Here is a 20,545-nt window from a genome sequence, read left to right on the forward strand (position 1 = left end):
ACAGTTTTTCTATTTGGCTAAAGAATACCCCAGATGGCAGTGCAGGGAATGTTGGTGGAGAGGATACTGGTGACCTCCGTGACTTACTTCATTGTAAAATGGGCTGTTGGTTCCTTCCTTCACGGTGCTCTGCTTCTTCTCATCCCCAACCTCAATGATCACAACTGGATCAATGTTCTCACCCACCAGCTGGCGGGCCTCAATGATGGTGATGGCAATCTACAACACAAAGTAGCAGATATGCACTCTGGACCTTGCTGTTCATTCACACAAGAAGACACAGGACAGACTGTCACTTACTTGATAGTTTTGGGATCTGATCTCCCCATCATGGATCTTAGTCGACAGTTTTGATCTATTAAAAGAAAGTTTAACGTATTTGTTTCATTAAATAAGAACATACTTGGGATCCATAAGCCTTGATAATATTTTCCCAGGTACTTCTAAGTGCTTTTATTTATACTGTATCACATATTCTCTCTCCATCTCTGGAAGAGATAAAATGTAAATGAACAAGTGACTCAACCTCTCTATGACTCAGTTACTCCATCTTAAAAATGAAGCTAATAATAGCACTTACCGCATGAGATAATGGCTACAATTAAATGATATAATGCATGTAAAGGTTTAACCCAGTGCTTGGTGAGAATAAGTGTCAACTCTTATTGTGCGTATGATCATCAGTATCATTTATTTTTGGTTTTACAAAATGAGAAACTCAGATGCCTCAGCAAGTCAGTAGCACAGCTGGGTCTGCATAAAGATCTCCCTTATCTCCTGTCCGATCCTAACCACAGGACCCCTTTGCCATTTATAGTAGGTAAAACAATCCTGAGTTTTGTGATTGCTTTTGAAAGAATTGGTAAAAGAGAAAATCGGAAGGAGCAACCCAGATGCCAAGCCAGTGAGATTTCACATTCCAAGGGATTTCATTTATCTGGACTGTCGTAAGGAATTAGAAACAGATGCACAACACCTGGGCATTTAGAAATCGGATAACAGTAGAAAGAGGTGACGGATCCCTGTTGTCACCAAGGCAGCAACGGGTGGGAAATGAACTGAGCTTGAGTTCCTATTGGATTTTATTCTCCTGCTTTCCAACAATACCATCATGCATTTGACTTCGTTCCATTTCCGCCGATTACAACTGAGTCCAGTAGAGAACAAAGAAGGCTAGTAAAAATCCCAAAGCTTTAGACTCAGACTGATCTGAATTAAAATATTTATTTTTCCCAATTTTGTGACGTTACCCTTAATTTCCTCATCTGAAAATGGACATAATAATTCCTACCATGTAGTGTTGTTCTGAGGCTGAAAGGAGATAATGTATGTAGGGAAGAGTACATAGCCAAAGGTATATATGTTCATTAATAAAATGGCAAATTCGCATTAATCATTTACTGTGCGAAAGCTCTGTGCTGGTCTCAGAGAAAAAAACAGATGAATGAGCCGTCATCCTGGCCGTTACAGAGCTAGCAATCTATCCAAGGGAGAGAGGACCAAAGCATGGCAAGAAAAAACTCTTAAGTGTAAAATGTGTTGTAGAAAAAAAAAAAAGTGATAGGAGTTCAGAGAAGAGAGAAGTTCCCGAGAGCCCAGGTAAGCAACGAAGAATTCACTGCAGAGGTCGGATGTCAATGAGCATTATCTGGTGGGTAGAATTTCAACTGATGGAGAATGCAATGACCAGGGAAAAAGAAAAAGTCTACTCCCTATTTCTTTTTCTCCTGCCCTCCTCCATGCGGTGCTGTTATTCTGGTGAAATAAATGGCAAGGGATCCCTTCAAGGATATTTCAAAGTAATTGAAATCCTGAGTCAGGGAGCTTAGGGGGCCATGGTCGTCATGGTGTAGTAAAGGGGGAAGGAGATACCGCAGTGAGTATGTGCATACAAACTTCATGTCTCCTTTAAAGAGTCAACCTCTCAGCTATCACCATCTCTGATTTCCAGCTGTTTCCCAATCCCCTCTACCCACATATCTACTGTGTGCCATCCTGTAGGGCCCAGTAATAACAACTCAGTCTGCCATACAGGGAAGCACTAATTTGCTTTATTGACAATAAGAATTCTGAGTGGACAAAGAAGGGATGGCATGAGGAATTACCATGAGTAGGAAATAGACATAAACAAATATGGTAGACTGAAGGCATTGATAGCCCCAGGTATTAGCTTCCTTGGAACAATGCTCTTTGCCTTATGACTTGTCCCTCATTCTGACATGGGCTGGACTCGAGACTTGCACTGGCTAATAGAATGCAGCAGAAATGACTCATGCTAATTCCAAGCCTGGGCTCAAAAGACCTTATGTACTCATACTCCTTCTCCCGGAACTCTGCCATCACCACCATTAGAACAAGATCAGACTAGCCTGCTGGAGGATCTAATGCCATATCGAGGGGAGCTCGGTGGTCCCAGGTGAAGCAATCTTAGACCAGCTTATTACCAGCCAACACTCAAACTAAAATCAGCAGAGCTACCAAATGACCACACGCACACACATGAGTGTGGATGTGTATCAGTCTAGAACCAGTAAAACTAACCAAGAAGCCCACAGACTCCTAAGGAGCAACAAATTTTTTACTAAGCCTCTGAGTTTGGGAGTGTTACACATCAATTGCTAACTGATAGAGCAAATCACAGGCACGAAGGCCAGTTTGTCCTGACTTTTTGTTGGGTAGTACAAACATTTGGGACAAACACAGAGCTAAGACACCTGGCACCTTCATGAATTAAAGAGCAGGTGAGGGACAGCTCCTGAGTCTGCCTCCTGTTGTTGCTGTCATTGCTGAATTATGAGACCTTAACTCAGGGGATTTAAGGGCAGAAGTTGGTCAAGGTGGGACCCTGGCTTGCTGAAGGCTGACCAGTATCAGGACGCCAGCACTGCCATGGAGGAAACTGAATACATACAGACCTCTTGTCTTCCTGCCTTAGACCTTTGGCGCCTTGTGACCAGTGATCAGTTATTATTCTCTGTGTCCCAGAGCCTGCAGGGGTTCCTGCACATGGAGGTGCCCAGTAAATGTGTGCTGACTGCCTGCACCAGCACTGTACCTTCTCTTTGGAGGAGCTGCAGGGACAGGGGTCACAGACGCATGACCATAAGTTAAATCTCCTCCCAGTCCTTCCTGGTGTGAAGGCCCCTCCTGTGACGCTTCTGCTTCATCCTGGCCATCTAGAGAAGCAAACAAGGAAGAAAACTCTGTCAAATACGATCCACAGTGGTGATCTGAGCCTCAACCGTCCAGCGCTATGCTAATCACCATAAGGGGTACGTGAAGACATTCAGACAGTCCCTGCCAGCGTGCAACTTAACATTTTATTGGCAGAAAAGACAGGCACATACCTTAACTTTTCTAAACAGTAAATTCGTCTTCTATTGCCAAAAAAGAGTAGATTTATATGCATGGTATTATGGAAAGAAAACTGGTATGAATTCAAAGACATGCTTTCAAGTCATGACCTTGCCACAGTGGAATTTCAGACAAGTAATTTATTCCCTCTGAACCTCATCAGTAAAACTTAATGTGCATAAGAATCACCTGGGAAGCTGTTAAAATGCAGATTCTGATTCAGTAGGTCTGGGATGGAGCCCAAGATTCTGCATTTCCAATAGCAATGTCCCATGTAGATCTGTTCCTGCTGTCTGAGGGCCAATTTTGAGTAGAAAGGTGCCCTAGGTTGAATCATAGTCCCCAAAGATATCGAGTCCTAGTCTCCAGAACCTGTAAATGTTACTTGGAAAAAGGGTCTTTGCAGATGTGATTAAATGAAGGATTTTGAGATGAGGAGATTATCCTAGATTATACAGGTGGGTCCTAATTGCAATAATATATATCCTTATAAGAGGGAGGCAGGGAACAGAAGAATGCGATGTAATCACAGGCAGAGGTGGGACAGATGCCCATCATAACCATCAGAAGAACACTAGAGGAAGGAATCAGATACTCCCCAGGGGATGGGGCCCTGCCAATATTTTTATTTCCACCCAGTGATACTGATTTCCAGCCTCCATTACTATGAGAAAATTAATGTGGGTTATTTTAACCCACCCAGTTTGTGGTAATTTGTTATAGCAGCCACAGGAAAGGAATGCACAAGTGTCTAGAAAATTTAAATGAATAGATAGTAAACATATTCTTGAGATCTCTTCCCCTACTGTGGGATTCTGATTTAATTTATCTGGGATATCACCTGGATGTCAAGATGTTTTAAATCCCCAGGTGATTCCTTTTCTTTTTAAAGTTTGTTTATTTATTTTGAGAGAGAGAGAGACAGAGAATCTCAAGCAGGCTCCACACTGCCACTTCGGAGCCTGCAGCAGGGCTCAAACTCACAAACGAGATCATGACCTGAGCTGAGCCACCCAGGTGCACCGCCCCACACGGACCCCAGGTGATTCTAAGGTGTAGCAAAGCTGAGGAACCACCTCTCAGCCAGGTTTTTGGTAAAAAAACAGACAGTGTGGAATACTCTCATGCACTAAGAGACTCTGCATGGTGTAGTTCAAAACCCTGGCCCCAAAGGTTGGGTGGAAATCCCAGCCCTGCCACACCCTAACTTGAGGATCTTCTCAGCCCTGCTGTCCTCATCTATAAAGCGAGGCAAGGCCAATGTTACCCACCCCACAGAGATGCTTTTTTTTCTATTTTCTTTATAGCACTTTTCTCAACTTGTAATTCAGGTACCTCCTCAGGTCCCAATAGGTAACAGAGGGCGCCCCCAGAACAGAATGATCTGAGGACTTGGTAATTTACACGAGTGTGGGTACAGGAAAATCACAAAGGGTTGTGCAGCTACCTGAGGCTCAGAGCAGCCACACTGTATCTGTTTGGAAGACCCCAAAATGAGGAGAGCAGTTACCAGAACCTGGAAGGAGAGGAAGTCAGGTCCAGCTGGCTTCCCTATAAAGAGCAGTAACCATCCCCTTCGTTGAGGGGCACATCCAACCATGAATCCTGAGCTCACACTCCTCCGTCCTTCAAACTTCCTGCTGGGGCGCCCCATCGGGAAAGGGACCTGGGCTGTGCATCAATACAGGTCAGCCTCCTGGGGCTGAGGACAGGTGGAGAATTGATTTGGAAAGACAAACGGAAGAGTCCTACACAGGGCTAGCCCGTCTCTAATCTATCCGATGTTCACCATCATATAGAATAGAATCTAGCACAGGACCCAACACTCAGTGGAACTTCCATTAGTCTTTCTTGAGTAAATGCATGAATGGAAGATCATGGGAGGTACTCAAAAACTCTGTCAGAGGGGCACTTGTACCCCAATGTTCATAGCAGCACTCTCATCAATAGCCAAATTATGGAAAGAGCCTAAATGTCCATCAACTGATGAATGGATAAAGAAATTGTGGTATATATACACAATGGAGTACTACGTGGCAATGAGAAAAAATGAAATATGGCCCTTTGTAGCAACGTGGATGGAACTGGAGAGTGTGATGCTAAGTGAAATAAGCCATACAGAGAAAGACAGATACCATATGGTTTCACTCTTATGTGGATCCTGAGAAACTTAACAGGAACCCATGGGGGAGGGGAAGGAAAAAAAAAAAAAAAGAGGTTAGAGTGGGAGAGAGCCAAAGCATAAGAGACTGTTAAAAACTGAGAAGAAACTGAGGGTTGATGGGGGGTGGGAGGGAGGGGAGGGTGGGTGATGGGTATTGAGGAGGGCACCTTTTGGGATGAGCACTGGGTGTTGTATGGAAACCAATTTGTCAATAAATTTCATAAAAAAAAAAAAAAAAAAACTCTGTCAGATAACTAGTTAAAGGATGGGTAAGGATCACTGGAATTTTATGAAATTAAGATATAGCCACTATGTCTCAAATACACAGACGTGAGACCCACTGACTCTGAGAATCTCCAAATGCTACACCCAGAAGAGCCTAACTTTCCAGGATAGGCCCAAAACGAAAGACCAAAGTGTACTCACTTCTATGGACTTTGTTTTGTCAGTCTCCCACAGGGCAAGTCCCTAGTCAGCAGGATGAATGCTATTTACTTTCTAGGAAGGGTCTGATTCCTCTCTGCCTTGTTTGCTTTCTGGGCTGACAACTCTAATTAGAATGAGCCATAGGAGCCAGCTTCTCTGAAATGCCTGAGGTTGACTGCCCTAAACCTCCACCACCTTGTTCTTTCCTTCCCTATGTGGTCATTATAGGCTCCTAACTGGAGGCTGACCCATGGAATAGGAAAACCCAGGCCCGTGTATAAGATTGACCTAGGCTCAGGAGCTGGCTTCTCCACTTATTGGCTGTGTGACTTTGGGCAAGCACTCACCCTCTCTGAACCTCTATTGTAAAATAGGGGCAAAAGAACCTACATTTCAGAGTCATGAATGATGCATGTCAAATAAAAAGCAGCAGGGACTTGTTAAATGTGTCACAAATATTATTTTTCGTAACATCGTGAAAGTAAGGGACTGTCTCATTCAACCTTGTGCCCCAGGACCTACTGTAGGGTCACAATTTCAAAGACACCAGGAAAGACCTAAAAGCCTTTTCTACCTACTCCCTGATACCTTCAATTTGACTGAACAGACAAGTATTTCTTTAAGCTTTAAGTCCTGTCCCCACTTAAAATGCCTCTCCCATCCCATCCCAATGGGTCCCTCCAAGGAGACGAGAGGGGTGAAGACACAGCAGACCCACTGCACCATTTGGGCTCGTAAATGTTCCAGAAAGCCAGCCTCACGCTGGGTGTTGTCAGGGCCACTCAGCAGAAGTCTCCGGAAGACCACCGCAGACCTGTCCATCGGAAGCAGTTAATCCTATTCGACTCAACAAACGTGTGTCTACCTGATGCCAGGCCTGGCCCCATCGGTACGTACGGTTCACACTGTAACTTGGGGATTTATTTGTTCTTTCGAAGAAGCAAGCCGCCCATTCTGAGGGCGAAAAGTCCGACAGCCAGGACGTGCATCCCAACGCCACCGCTTCCTGGTTCTGGGCTCCCAGCCTGAGAGGCTTGCGGGGTCTGTGCCTCCACACAGGGTCCTGTGATCCGAAGGACCTTGTCACACTGAGCTCAACACTCTGCTATTGCCATCCACAAACTCTTAATAATTTCTTAGCAAGGGCTTTGCGTTCTTATTTTCCACTAGGCCCTGCAAATTCTGCCGCTGTCCTTCCCATACTTTACTTACTCTCTCTGCATCTCTGCAACCTCATTTGTAAACCTGGGATAACAACACCCACTGGTAAGATGATGGCAGGGTCAAATGAGACAATAAATGCAGAGCCTCCCCCGTAGCAGCTGCTGTCCTCACTCTTATTTTTAAAATCTCACTGGATCCTCCCCATGGTGTGTGAGGTCAGCCCAGCAACCCACATCGTGCCCGCTTGACAAAGGAAGAAACAGAATCAGAGCTGTGCAGTGGCTTATCCTGGGCTACAGAGCAAATGAGAAGAGAAACAGGAGCTTGGACCTTGTCACTGCCTCTCCTTGGGGTCCCCTTCCATGGCCCAGCAGGTGTCCGCCCCACCCCTGTTGGGCCCAATGACCAGGTGACCAGCAGCACTGGGGTGGATTGCACCTGTGACCAGCAGGGCCTGAAGACCCAGCAGGTAGCACACCCCCCACCTGGCTTCCACGCTTCCACGGAGGGACAGCTCCATTCTCAGCCAAGGAGGTGTCAACTCTATGAGACCTGTAGGCTCCCAATGCCAGGGTAGTGCATTTCCCCCCACCCCCAAAAGCCTCACCTTGAGCAGCCTTATTGGCTAGTGTTAACCCCTTCTCTGCTTTCTTCTTCTTCTTCTTCAGCTTGAGCCCAAACATCCCCTTTCTGAAAAGAAGAAGAAAAACTAAACAACATTGTAACAGTAACTTCAAGTCATTCAGACATATTAGGAGAAAACACACACACACACACACACACACACACACACACACACACACACAGGGTTTTCCTGGAAGCTGACCAGCCTCCTCTTTCACCCTGGTGGATGAGGATCAAAAGACAAGTCAAGAAGAACCAACAAGCTCTTCAGACAGCTCTACATTTGCAGAAACCATGAAACCTCACCAGAAATCATGAGGTCCACCTAGAACTTAAATGACGCAGAATATGAATACTAACACCACCGGCTGGTATTTCACCATTTCTCCTCACTTCCCTGTACCAGGCACTCAAAATGAATGACATCACTTAGCCAACACAGCAACCCCCCTCTCACCCATCTTACAGATGAAGAGCCAAGGCCCAGAGAGGGTAGGTAGTATTTCTAAGGTCACACAGCTCTGAGCACCAAAGCTACCCAGAACCCAGGTCTGTCTGATTTCAGAACCCAGACTAGAGCCAGTGGGCGGCCTGAACAGGTTTCCCTGAGCAGAGTGAACACATTCTCCAGAGCCACGCTCCCATACTATTTCCAAGGTCGAGACCCTGTGAGGTCCCACCACAAGTGCACAGCTCAGCTGACACTGATGGTGTGTGCCTGGAATATTAGCTTCTATTATTACTGTCATTATTAGCTGTGAGCGGAAGCTACTTGGGGCCTCCCTCTATCCCAGGAAAGAGCCCTGCTTCTCCATCTTAACAGACAATAGAAGCATTCTGGACACTCCTCCTGAGAGAGCCCTTTCTGGAGTTGAGGGGGACCGAACACAGGACAGTACAATGATGGACCCAGTTCAGAGGGAAGTCCTGGCCCTGAGTCAGGCAGGCTGGTGAGCTGGCCCCCCAGAGGACGGAGAAGGAAGAAAAAGGGCAGAAAGGAGAAGGGAGGGGAGAGCAGCAAAGCCTCCCAGGGAACATCCTGCAGTCCTGCATGTGAAGAGAGTGGAGGGTCATCAATGACGTCCAGTGTGCTGCTTGTGTGGGTAGGACTCGCGAGGAGCTCAGAGCAGGGATTCCACATCAGACTGTCTGGGTTCTAGTGCCGGTGCTATCTGTGCAGGCTGACCCTCTCTGCACTTTAGGGCCCTCACGTGTGAGACAAGATAAGAAAAGCAAAGCATTGGGGCGCCTGGGTGGCGCAGTCGGTTAAGCGTCCGACTTCAGCCAGGTCACGATCTCGCGGTCCGTGAGTTCGAGCCCCGCGTCGGGCTCTGGGCTGATGGCTCAGAGCCTGGAGCCTGTTTCCGATTCTGTGTCTCCCTCTCTCTCTGCCCCTCCCCCGTTCATGCTCTGTCTCTCTCTGTCCCAAAAATAAAAAAAAATAAAAAAACGTTGGAAAAAAAAGAAAAGCAAAGCATTTAGCACAGTACATGGAACATACAGGTTGCTCAATAAATGTTAGTATTCTTGTTCTTCTCATAAAGGATAGGATTAAGACCAATGAATGGAAGCTACTAGGTGACAGATGTTCGTTCTATTTATTTATTAATTTACTTATTTATTTATTCTTTTTATGTTCTGCCTTAATTCAACTGAGAAATTAAGGAGCCCCCCACATTGGTGTTGTCTGAACAGTGAAATGGACTGCATTGGGTAGCTGTGAGTTCCCTGTTCCTGGAGGTGGGCAAGCAAAGGCCTGGTGACCACCAGAAAAGGATGTTGTAGAGAGAACAAACATCAGAAGAGGGGGACTGGTCTATGGGATCTTGGGGGTCCTTTAAGACCCTGAGATACAGTAGAACGGAAAGAACAGGCTCTGGAACCCTGCAAGACATCGATGGATTGGGCAAGTCACGATACTTCTCTTTGCCTCAGTTTCCCCACGGGTACAAATTTATGGAAAGGAATAATAATGTACCTGCTTCACAGACCTGTGAGACTAAAAATGAGGTGAAGTCATCAAAGCACTGAAGGCAGTGCCCGGTATATAGAAAGTGCTAGAATGTGCCCTTTTTGCAGGTAGCATTTCCCTCTCTTTGGTTTGCCATCATCTGTGATGCAAATCATTCTAAGTATCCCAAGAATCTCAGAGGAACATACACAAGGAGGATTTCCCTCTTCTGAAATTTCTTAAAGGCAACTTCCAATAACTTTCCTGTTTTCAAAAGAGAGTTACCAAACGGAGGGCCCAGGCCAGCACCTTCCAAACCCTGACTTGCCATTGTGGTCCCCAGCGGCTCAATGCCATGGTCATTTCATGGAGGCATATTTGAAAAGGCTGAATTTCTTCCATCAGCAAACAGGAAGTCACTACTCATAAATGACAGTATCTACCACAGGGAGACTTGATGTTCCTTTAGGAAGCTGACATCCTCATCACAGATGGCCTTGGCATTCTGCATCTCCCATCAGGCAGCTTGTGACGGAGGCACTGAAGCATGCCCGAGGTTGCTAGCGAGGGCAGAAAAAGAGAGAAAGACAGATACCTCTGCCCCCTCTGAAACCAAGATCTCTTGACCCAGCTGACCATTAGGGGCACCTCAGGAAGTTTAAAACATACCAATGTCTGGAGCCACTTTCAGAAATTTGTAATTGCTTTGTAGAAGACCCAATGCTGAGAAGCTCTTTTCTAGGCACAGCTCAGACCCAGCCACCAAGGAAGCCGCAGAGCCTTTCAGTAATGCCCAATGGATTTACAATCAGCTCAGCTCCCCTGGATGGCTTGATGTTTGTTTCACAAACGCACAAGGTTGTTTGCCTGAAACCCTGAGTCAGTCATCAAGGGCACTCCCAGCATGACTCCCAGCATGAAAGGCTTCTTGATGAAAATTGATTTTTCCTCCTCAGCCCCGTGACATCTGCAGTAGAGAGAAGGCATGGCTCAGCAGCCCAGAATAATCGGCCATGGGCAGATTGGGCAGCAGAGAGTGAACTGGCGACAGAAGACGGCCCACGGGCCTGCTTGAATCGCCGTTACCTCTTGAATTTAGGACCAGCCACTTAACCCAGATGAGCATGGTTCATTCCCACATGACCCAAGGACATTTCTTACCCAATTCATAGGGTGGCGTTAAAATAGGAAACAAGGCTTGGAAAGTGTAAAACTCACTGCAAAATGCTGCATTACAACATTGATGACATGGAAATGTGCTGCACTATTCCCCTGGGTTCAATATTTTTTAAACATGTATTAACACTATGTGCCAGGAGCACCATTTTACACACACCATCTCCTAGGGTTCTCACAACAGACCGCGAGACGGATGCTATTATTATCCATCTTTACAAACAAGAGGTTGTCAGGGGTTTCTAGCCAGTATGTTGGGATTGGCCAGTAAATGAGGAAATAAGTCCCCAGGGCAATGGCCATCAAACCGCCCTTCTCCTTCTCGGCTTGCTGAGGACTCTAGCAAGGGAACTCTCCCACTTTACAAAAGCGATGGGGCTCTCGTATCAGAACTATTGAATCTCCTCCCAGGGCCACCCCAAGGTAAGTCAAGACACACAGAAACGCCCGTACCAACCTGGTCTCCTCGGGGTGAAAGCTACCATGACTCCGATATCTGTATCCAAACAATAAGAGCGTTAAACAGTGCACGTGTTAGGCTTTGGCTTCAGCACATCTGTTCCAGGTGGGCATCACTCCATGTTGAACCACAGGGCCGGCACCGCGGGGAGGCAGCCGGCCTGGCACACAGAAAGAGGGGCTGGACAACTAGAGTTTGGGTCTCACGTCTACCATTTTCTAACTACGCCAGTGGGGCCGGCCATGGGACTTCTCTGAGCTTCAGGCTCTTCTTCTGCAGGAAGTGGCAATAAAGTTATTAACTCTGCTTTTCTTGTAGGATGTTATGTATTATGACCCCATTCAGTGCTCATGCTGAACGGTTACGAGCTCTACAAATAACTAATTTAATCTCATGTCCGTGGCTCACTGGACACAGATTAGGAAATGGCTCACAATGAGGGTCTCCATGTGGTTTTCCACTTGCATCACAAAATTCCCCTTCCGGAGTCACCTTTTCTACCTTCAGTGTGGAACAGAAGCAGCTCAGGCCCAGCAACCAAACACGAAGCTGAGTCAACCGATGTGTCCATTACTAGCCCCTCCTGCTCTCCTCCCACCTAAGGTCACAGGATACAGGTCATCTGTGCACCTCACCCTCCAAACACAGAGTCATAACATCCGGTGTGGAAAAAACAACTTTGATTTATGAATTGATTTATATGGCAAACTCTTATAAACTTTAATTTTTTTTTCAACGTTTATTTATTTTTGGGACAGAGAGAGACAGAGCATGAACGGGGGAGGGGCAGAGAGAGAGGGAGACACAGAATCGGAAACAGGCTCCAGGCTCTGAGCCATCAGCCCAGAGCCTGACGCGGGGCTCGAACTCACGGACCGCGAGATCGTGACCTGGCTGAAGTCGGACGCTTAACCGACTGTGCCACCCAGGCGCCCCTAAACTTTAAAATTCCTTATTAAAAGAATGGCTTTGTATGGAATCAGGACTACCTTAAAAATAAAGCAAAATCAAGCCTTACCACCATTCTGAGGTCATCCAGAGAGCCTTGGATAAATTCCCAGTTGCCTCCGGAGAAATACCTTCTTGGGAATATCTGATCTGTGTACTCATCTTACTTTTAAGCCTGGGATATATTCATTAAAGGCAAATCACCAAATATAGAAATAGCCACTATGTTGGCTTTTGACTGAAGATTGTTAAAATATAAATCCATGTGTCTTCCTGCCTTGCCAAGACCGAAATGTTTCTTCCTCTCTCCCCATAATCTTCCTATAGCAACTTGCCTGCTCTATATCTTATTTCTTTAGGCAATGATGGTTAACTTTGGCTGTATATCGGACTCATATGGGGCGCTTTCTAAAACTGTCTCCCACACTGCGGCCAGATCCCATCCCGGAGAATCTGATTTCCCTGGTCAGCAGCGAGGCCAATGGCTTGGTAGTTTTTAGGTTCCCAAGGTCATTCTAATGTGAAGTAGGGTTGCAAATCCCTGTACTTAAGTAATTAGTGCCAGTGAACTCTCCTCACAAAGAGAAAGTGCACGTTTTTTCAAGGAAGTTCAAAGGCAAATTTTTAATCAAAGGGGGGCAGTGAAACGTAGGAAGTTCAGAGCACTTGGTGGATCTGTTTGGTGGGCTGGACTTTATCATCCTACCCCAGCTCGTCTTCCACTCAACCCCCATCCTGGCAACTGGTCCACAATTTTGTTGCCTTCTCTACTCTGCAGAGGATCAACCCATCCTTGGAGGAACTGAGTCCTTCAGTTTAAGACAGAGAAGGATCAGTCCTCTATTTGGGTCCAAAGTGTCCCAGACAATGGCCTAAAGAGATTGGGCCCTGACTCCCAATCTCATGGGAACCAGCTTTCTCTACTGTGATTCGCAATCTCCTACCTCATTGCGGTAAGTGAATGTTTCTCTGTTAGGCCCCCATTTTGTACATTCCAGCCTCAGAGGCCATCATAAGGAGATTCAAATGTCACCAACTCCACAATCACCAAGAACCTTGATATGTCACCTGCAAGAGTCAGCTGAGTCTAGGAAATGCACCTCCAAGGATGCTACTGAATCCCTCCTCCTGTGGTTTCTCTGAACCAAGGATGACTCAGGAATAATTCAGAGCCACCTTGTGTAGAGCCAGCCTGGTTAAGCCAGCCTCTGACAGCCCTTCAGAGAGCTTTGCCAAATGTTCAAGGGCAAGGTAGAAGGGTGCTGCTGTAGGACTGCCTCAGGGAAATGGGGACTTTTCCCTCGCATGCATCTTGCCCATCCCACAGGATGCCAACAGGGCCCACTATTGATGCCATCTTCCAAGGGTTGGGGGAGCCTTTTTCAACCTGTGGCCACTGATTCCTATTCCTTCTCCTCTATAGCTAAGACTGGCACATGACCGGGTTGGTCAGAACACAAGGAAACCACAGAAATAAATATTGGCAGGCAGTATAAATAGGGCTGCTGAATTCTTTCCAGCCCCAAACTTTCTCTTGCTTAGGCCCCTATGAAAATATTCATTTTTCTTATTCCATCCTCTTTATATCCAGGCTAATTAGAGCCCTGATCTCTGTTGTCTTAAAGACAAAAGAATCAACCTCTAATTCAAAAATAGACTACAGGCAGCTTCCCAACACTTGAAACAAGCAGTTCTCTCTCCCTGTGTCTCCGCATAAAGGAGTCTTCGAACTCCCTCCCTTTCCAGGCTTTCTCCTTTCCTTTACTTCCAGAACCTTCCTCTTCTCATCATATATTCTTTTTTTTTTTAATTTTTTTTCAACGTTTTTATTTATTTTTGGGACAGAGAGAGACAGAGCATGAACTGAGGAGGGGCAGAGAGAGAGGCAGACACAGAATCGGAAACAGGCTCCAGGCTCCGAGCCATCAGCCCAGAGCCTGACGCGGGGCTCGAACTCCCGGAGCGCGAGATCGTGACCTGGCTGAAGTTGGACGCTTAACCGACTGAGCCACCCAGGCGCCCCTCTCATCATATATTCTTTGATTTCATCTTGGCAGAATGGCAAGAAGATGGCATCCATCATGTGATTTTCCTCTCTTGGGTTGTGTTAAGGTCCAAGGTTCCTATTCCTGTGTGGTTTTCCCTTATGTGGGTCCACCTTGTCGCATCTGTATTCTACTTTCTGCCCCTAACGTCAAGTGGAAGTAAGTCGCTGAGGCAGGGCTTCTTCCCTCTGCACCTGGGCGGACCACTTCATCTGATTCTCAGTAACCTATTTGAAAACTAACCTGGACTCCAATCCATACACCTTCCTCCAATCTCCAATCTAGCTTTACCATCAATAGACATGATATTTTGATCCCTATTTGATGTGTAGGCCTATGTCTCAATAGGTTTTGAACGTAACAGTGAGAGAGAAGGGCTTGGTTATAACCTCGGGGATGCCAATACACTGACGTACAAGTGAGAGTCATTAACTCCATGATGGGTAAGGAAAGGACACAGGAAATGCCTTCTGAACCTCATTTTTTGGTGCCATGGACATTGAAGACAGAAGGATGGTGCTATACTAAATTAAATAACTACCTTAACATTTTTTTTTTTTAAAAGGAGGCACCTGGGTGGCTCAGTCAGTTAAGTGTCCGACTTCAGCTCAGGTCATGATCTCACCATTCCCAAGTTCAAGCCCCACGTTGAGCTTTGTGCTGACAGCTCAGAGCCTGGAGCCTGTTTCAGATTAGGTGTCTCCCTTTCTCTCTGCCCCTCCCCTACTTGTACTTTCTCATTCACTCTCTCTCTTGTACTCACTCTCTCTCTCTTTCTCTCAAAAATAAATATACATTAAAAACTTTTTTCTTAACTAAGTAACTACCTTTGCTGTAGGGTCTCAAACCCTTTAATAATGCTGATGTTTGTGGTGACTCTCCAAGGGGATAACACAGCATTCAGATTTTTCTACATTAACGTGACCACACCTTTATCATAAAACATCTGATAATATCTTAAAGAACACTACGTGGAATGCCCAGAGAAAGAGAGCCCTGGCAATCTTTAGTGCTCTTTTCTCTTTTGAAACCTTTATGAGGTGAGCAGTGATTAAGTAAGAACCACAGAGGGGTGATGAGCATTAAGGGGGGCACATGTTGGGATGAGCACTGTGTGTTGTATGTAAGTGATGAGTCACTAAATTCTACTCCTGAAACCAATATTACACTGTATGTTAACTAGAATTTAAATAAAAATTAGAAAAACTGACAACCACTGAGGAAATAGCCCAGGACATCCCTTCTCTGCATCTACACTGCTCCTATTCTGGAGCAACACCTAACTGGTTTTCCTGCTTCCATTCTCTCTCCTTCCTGCAAACTAGTCTCCATTCCATAGCCACCTTCACAAAATAGAAGAGCAGAGAGCTTTCCTAAGATGACAAAGGATATCTACAAAAACCCTTAGAGTTCATATCAATAGTAATATTGAGGGGTGCCTGGGTGGCTCAGTGGTTGAGTGTCCAACTCTTGATTTTGGCTCTGGTCATGATCTCACAGTTTGTGAGACTGAGCCCTGCATCAGGCTCCGTGCTGACAACGTGGAGCCTGCTTGGGATTCTCTCTCTCTCCCCCTCTCTCTCTGCCTCTCCCCTGTGCTCGCTCTCTCTCTCTCTCTCTCTGTCTCTCCAAATAAGTAAATGAACTTAAAAAAAAAAAAAAAAAAAAAGCATTGATGCGGGGATCCCAAACCCTGGCTTTGAGTATCAACTCAGTCACTTACTAATTATGTGATCTTGAGCAAATCCTTAACCTTTCTGCCCTCATTTCCTTCATCTGTAAAATGTCTCTTATAAATAAAGTAAGTTATGTCTGTCTTACAGCTGCCGTGATCAAATGAGGTAAAAGATGCAACACTCTGTTGGTAAACACTAATGTGCTGTACCCTACACATGCTAATTAAATTTAATTTAATGCAACATTCTGTGAATGTCCCTTAGCTCACCAATTCAGCACTTGACACCCCCAAAGTCTGTGATTAGCCCAAATGGCAGCTCTTCCTGAATTCATCACACTCCTGCCCATGAAACTTTTCTCCCTCCGGGCCCCCCATTGAAGGTTACTTCTCCCACGTCTACCTGCCAACACCATTTTTCCAGGCCCAGACTAGCTACCTCCTCTTATACAATGGGCTCTCCAGTTTGGCAAGGAGGAACAAGTCACTCGGTCTTCTGAATTCCTAGCACTTTGCTTTTATCCTTATTAGAACATTAATCACATGGCTCATAATAATTACTTGAAAAAGATCCTTCTCTTTTACCACATGCCGAGCTTTCGAAGCCAGTCACCGTGTCTGGTTTATGTCTGTACCTTCAGGATCTGGCACAACGCTTGGCACAGAGCAGGGCTCAATGGCTGTTGGACACATGCATGGACAGATGGACAGATAGAGCACACATACAGAAAGCTCCACAAGAATTCACTGGAAGTCCTTTGGCTGCCTTCAAAAATGTATCATACTGCAAGAAAGGAGTTCAGGCCATTCCAAGACTGTTTCCTCACAGCTAGCTGAATGCTTTTCTTCCCAGACCACACTGGGATTGAGCCAATATTTAGGTATCCGTTGTACGATGTACAATTTATTCAATTCATTTTATTATCGTTATTCCGAGTGTTCTGGAACAGTCATAATAGCTACCGTCCCTTAGGCATGTAGGATAAGCCAGGCATTGGGTTAAGGTTCTGAAGACGTTTTTTTCACTTAGGCATCCCAACAACCGTCTGACAGAAGTGTTCAATCCCCCTTACGGATGTGGAAATCGAAGCCTGGAAGGTCAAAGAACCTGCCTAAGATGCCACAGCCATAAACTGCAACCGCACTCTGGCCTGGCAGACTCCACTCTTTGCTACCTCCCAAACGGCAGCTTTGCAAGCACCTAACTAGAGCCAAGTATTGTGCAATCCTCACTTCCCAGATGCCGCACACCACAGCTCAGAGAGGTCTGCTAACTTGCCTACAGACACACAGCCATCTGTCACCGAAGCCCAGGCTCTGCACTCTGGAGCCTCACCGTGGTGGCCCGGCTCTCTAGGAACAAGCAGAGGAGCAGCAGCGGATCCCTGGGGGCTTCCAGCGGCCCAGACTGCAGCACAGGGTGCGGGTGAGGCTCAGCAATTAGAACCCGAAGCTCACCTTGACCAGCGAGGGCTCCTAACGGTGCCCAGAAGCACTCGCGCTCACTAACTTCTTGGACCCGCGTCAGGTCAGCAGGGCAGGAGGTACAGCGTCCAGCCAGTCTTGGGAAGAGAGAAGCTTCTCTCTGGAACGCAGCAGCCCAGGGGAATGGGTATCAGGCACAAGGCTGCCCCACTGCAAGGGGCAGGTGCCTCCCAGGAAATGCCTTTCCACCTGTGTGTGTGGCTGCCGGCAGTTCCCTATCTCTGAACTTCTCCACGTGGCGTAGTGCCAGATCCCAAGATTTCGGTCAGCAAACACAGCAGCTCAGAGCAGGTCTGGAGAGGAGGGGCTACCGATGTGTTTCATTCCAAGTCAGGTAGCCCCACGTAGATCAGGGCTCGGAAGAACCCTAGCTCCAGATGGTATCAAAGCCCTGGATGCTTTCCGGCCACCATCCAGCCATCCAGCCTGCCCTTCTAATCCTTCACACCATCGCCTGCTCACTTATAATACATCCCATTGTTCATTTAATAATAATTAACATTTATTAAGCACTTAACTTAGGGCTTTCACCTATTCAAGTCCCACGACAGCTCTCAGAGGTAGAAACTGTTATTGTGCTCAATGCGTGGATGGCAAAACTCAGCCACAGAGCTGGGGGTTGAACTGAAGCCACCTGACTTCACAGCCTGTGTCCTCAGGCCCTCTGGCCTGCGGTCTCTGCTCTGTGGCATTTCATTGGGACTTGTGTCCTGATCCTATTTCAAAGAGGGCAAGTTTATAAAAATGAAGAAAACAAAAAGAAGAAATTTTCATGTCAAACGCCGCAGAAACTCTGCCTATAGTGTGTTGAATGGTGGCACCCCAAAAGATATATCCATGTTCTAGAAAATGTGAATATGCCCTTACTTGGAAAAAAAAAAAAAAAGAATCTTTACAGATGCAAATTAAGTTAAAGATCTCAAGAGGAGATCATTTTGGATTATCTGAGTGGTCCCTAAATTCAATGAGTGCCCCTAGGAGAAGCAGAAAAGGAGAAGACAGCCGGAGGAGGCCATGTGGAAACAGAGGCAGAGACTGGAACGATATGGACACAGGTCAAGGAACACTGGAGCCACCAGAAGCTGGGAGAAGCAAGGAAGGATCCTTCCCTAGAGCCTTCAGACGGAGCACGGTCCTGTCAGCACCTTGATTTTATTTATTTTTTTAAATTTTTTAAAATGTTTATTCTTTGAGAGAGGGAGAGAGAGCATGAGCAGGGGAGGGGGAAAGGGAGGGAGAGAAAGAGAGAGAGAGAGAGAATCTGAAGCAGGCTCCAGGCTCAGAGCTGTCAGCATAGAGCCCGATGCAGGGGCTCGAACTCAGGAACCGCAAGGTCACGATCCGAGCTGAAGTCCGAGGCTTAACCGACTGGGCCACCCAGGTGCCTCCCCCCACCACCCCCCCCCCCCCCCGCTTGATTTTAGACCTCTGGCCTCCAGAACCGTAAGAGGGTAAATTTCTGGGGTTTTCAGCCCCCAAGTCTGTGGTAATTTGTTATGGCAGCCCTAGGAAACTGGTGCCCTGCTGTCTTGCACTTCTCGGCACCACGGAAAAGGAGAGAACGTCGGCTTCGCTGCACTGAGCGCCTCATGCAGAAGGCCGCGAGGTCAGCTCCTGTGGGCCAGGCAGTGACATAAGAGCCTCCAAGGTGCAGACACCAAGGGAGGAAGGCGGTCCCCAGCGTGGGCCAGGAGGCTGGGAAGCAGGTTCTGCAGGTGAGGACTGAGCAGGTTGAATAGTAATCCACAAGGAGGCCTCATTCAAAATCCCCAGCCGACTGCTCATTGTCCCCAAAGAAATCGGCCTTGGCCCAGGGGTTCACACACAAGAGAGCGGGTCTCCTGTGCAACCCCCCTCCCGTTTTTGAATCATGGTACAGTTGATCCCAATCAGAAGTAAAGGTCGTCGGAAGTCAGGGAGTCCCAGCCTCACGTGTCCCAGACGGGGAAAGCAATGACCACAAAGCTCAAGTGGCACAGCAGAATCACGCACGGTCAGAAGGGAACCTGTCTCGAGACCCCCAATTCTTGCAAAGGAACCAAACCTCCTCCCCTCATCGGATCTGTTCTTCGCAAAGGAAGAGTGTCGTGGAGACCCTTAGAGCTCAGCAGCCCTGAGCCCAAAACATCCTCCTGCTAAAGTTCACTTCCCTCCTGCTAAAATTTGGACTTAGCGCTTTGTCTGTGGAGTGATACCCTGCCCCGCCGACGTGGCCGACGTGGCCGCTGCGTCCGATTCAGATACCAGCCCGCATCGTAACGGCGGACACACCATCTGGCTGTACCGCAGTCCCCCTACAGCAAATGTTTGTTGACTGCTCACTGCAGGGAAATGCCGGATGAACAAACCTGCTGGCTCGCTCGAAGCCTCATTTCTCTGCTGCATCTCCTGCTGCCTGCGGTCCTCCCCGGCCACACCCACTTCCTTCGGCAACGTAACAAGAATCTGCCCCGCCCTCCGGGTCTCTGCGCATGCTCCTCTCTGTGCCTGGAAGCCACACAGCTTCGCACACCTCTTTGCCAGTTTCACACGGTCCCAGCCTCCAGGGGTCACGACATCCTTTGTCAGAGGCCTTTTCCCCAGGTCCAGCAGGTGCTGTTTCTTTTCATTGCTTACCCTAATTCGAAGTTTTATTTTTGTATGACTCCTTTTCACTTGTGTTCACCACGATCAGACAAAAAGTTCCATTAGGGCAGGAACTCTGTCTAGCTGATTCACCGTTGTCTCCCCAGCACCCAGCACATAGTACGCACATGTAATTCATTCATTGGTTTATTCCACAAATATTTATTGAACAAAATGCTGAGCTGCTGAAGGAATAGACAAAGCTACCACCCCTCAGGACGGCAGAGTCAAATAGATGAGCTACGAAATGACCGGGTCAGAAATCACCTCTGCTGCTTCACTTACCCTCTTTCCTGTGCTTGCCTCTTAACCATTTAGCTCTGACTCATCCCCAAAGGAGGACTTGAAAAAACTCAAAGCAGTCAATAATGTAACTGGTAAACAACTCTGGAAAATGAACTTCAGGGGAGCGATGCCATACAATTATCTAGAATGAAGTTTGGGAATT

At 46.9% G+C, this 20,545-nt stretch overlaps 1 protein-coding gene across 1 annotated transcript in view; it reads right to left on the bottom strand.

Moving 5' to 3' along the window:
• The window catches only part of FER1L6 (fer-1 like family member 6), a 133,379-nt gene extending 115,765 nt beyond the window's left edge, over window positions 1–17,614 (bottom strand). Inside the window, exons 1-5 of the mRNA XM_030304364.1 lie at window positions 17,446–17,614; window positions 7,716–7,798; window positions 3,056–3,176; window positions 301–355; window positions 88–219 (exon numbers count right to left, since the gene is read on the bottom strand). Of these exons, the coding sequence (XP_030160224.1) occupies window positions 88–219; window positions 301–355; window positions 3,056–3,176; window positions 7,716–7,791 (384 nt within the window). The 5' untranslated portion in view covers window positions 7,792–7,798; window positions 17,446–17,614. The remainder of the gene's footprint in view (window positions 1–87; window positions 220–300; window positions 356–3,055; window positions 3,177–7,715; window positions 7,799–17,445) is intronic.
• Between the last annotated feature and the right edge of the window lie 2,931 nt (window positions 17,615–20,545).

This window comes from Lynx canadensis, chromosome F2 (genome assembly GCF_007474595.2).
Source record: "Lynx canadensis isolate LIC74 chromosome F2, mLynCan4.pri.v2, whole genome shotgun sequence".
NCBI classification, from domain to species: Eukaryota; Metazoa; Chordata; class Mammalia; order Carnivora; family Felidae; genus Lynx; species Lynx canadensis.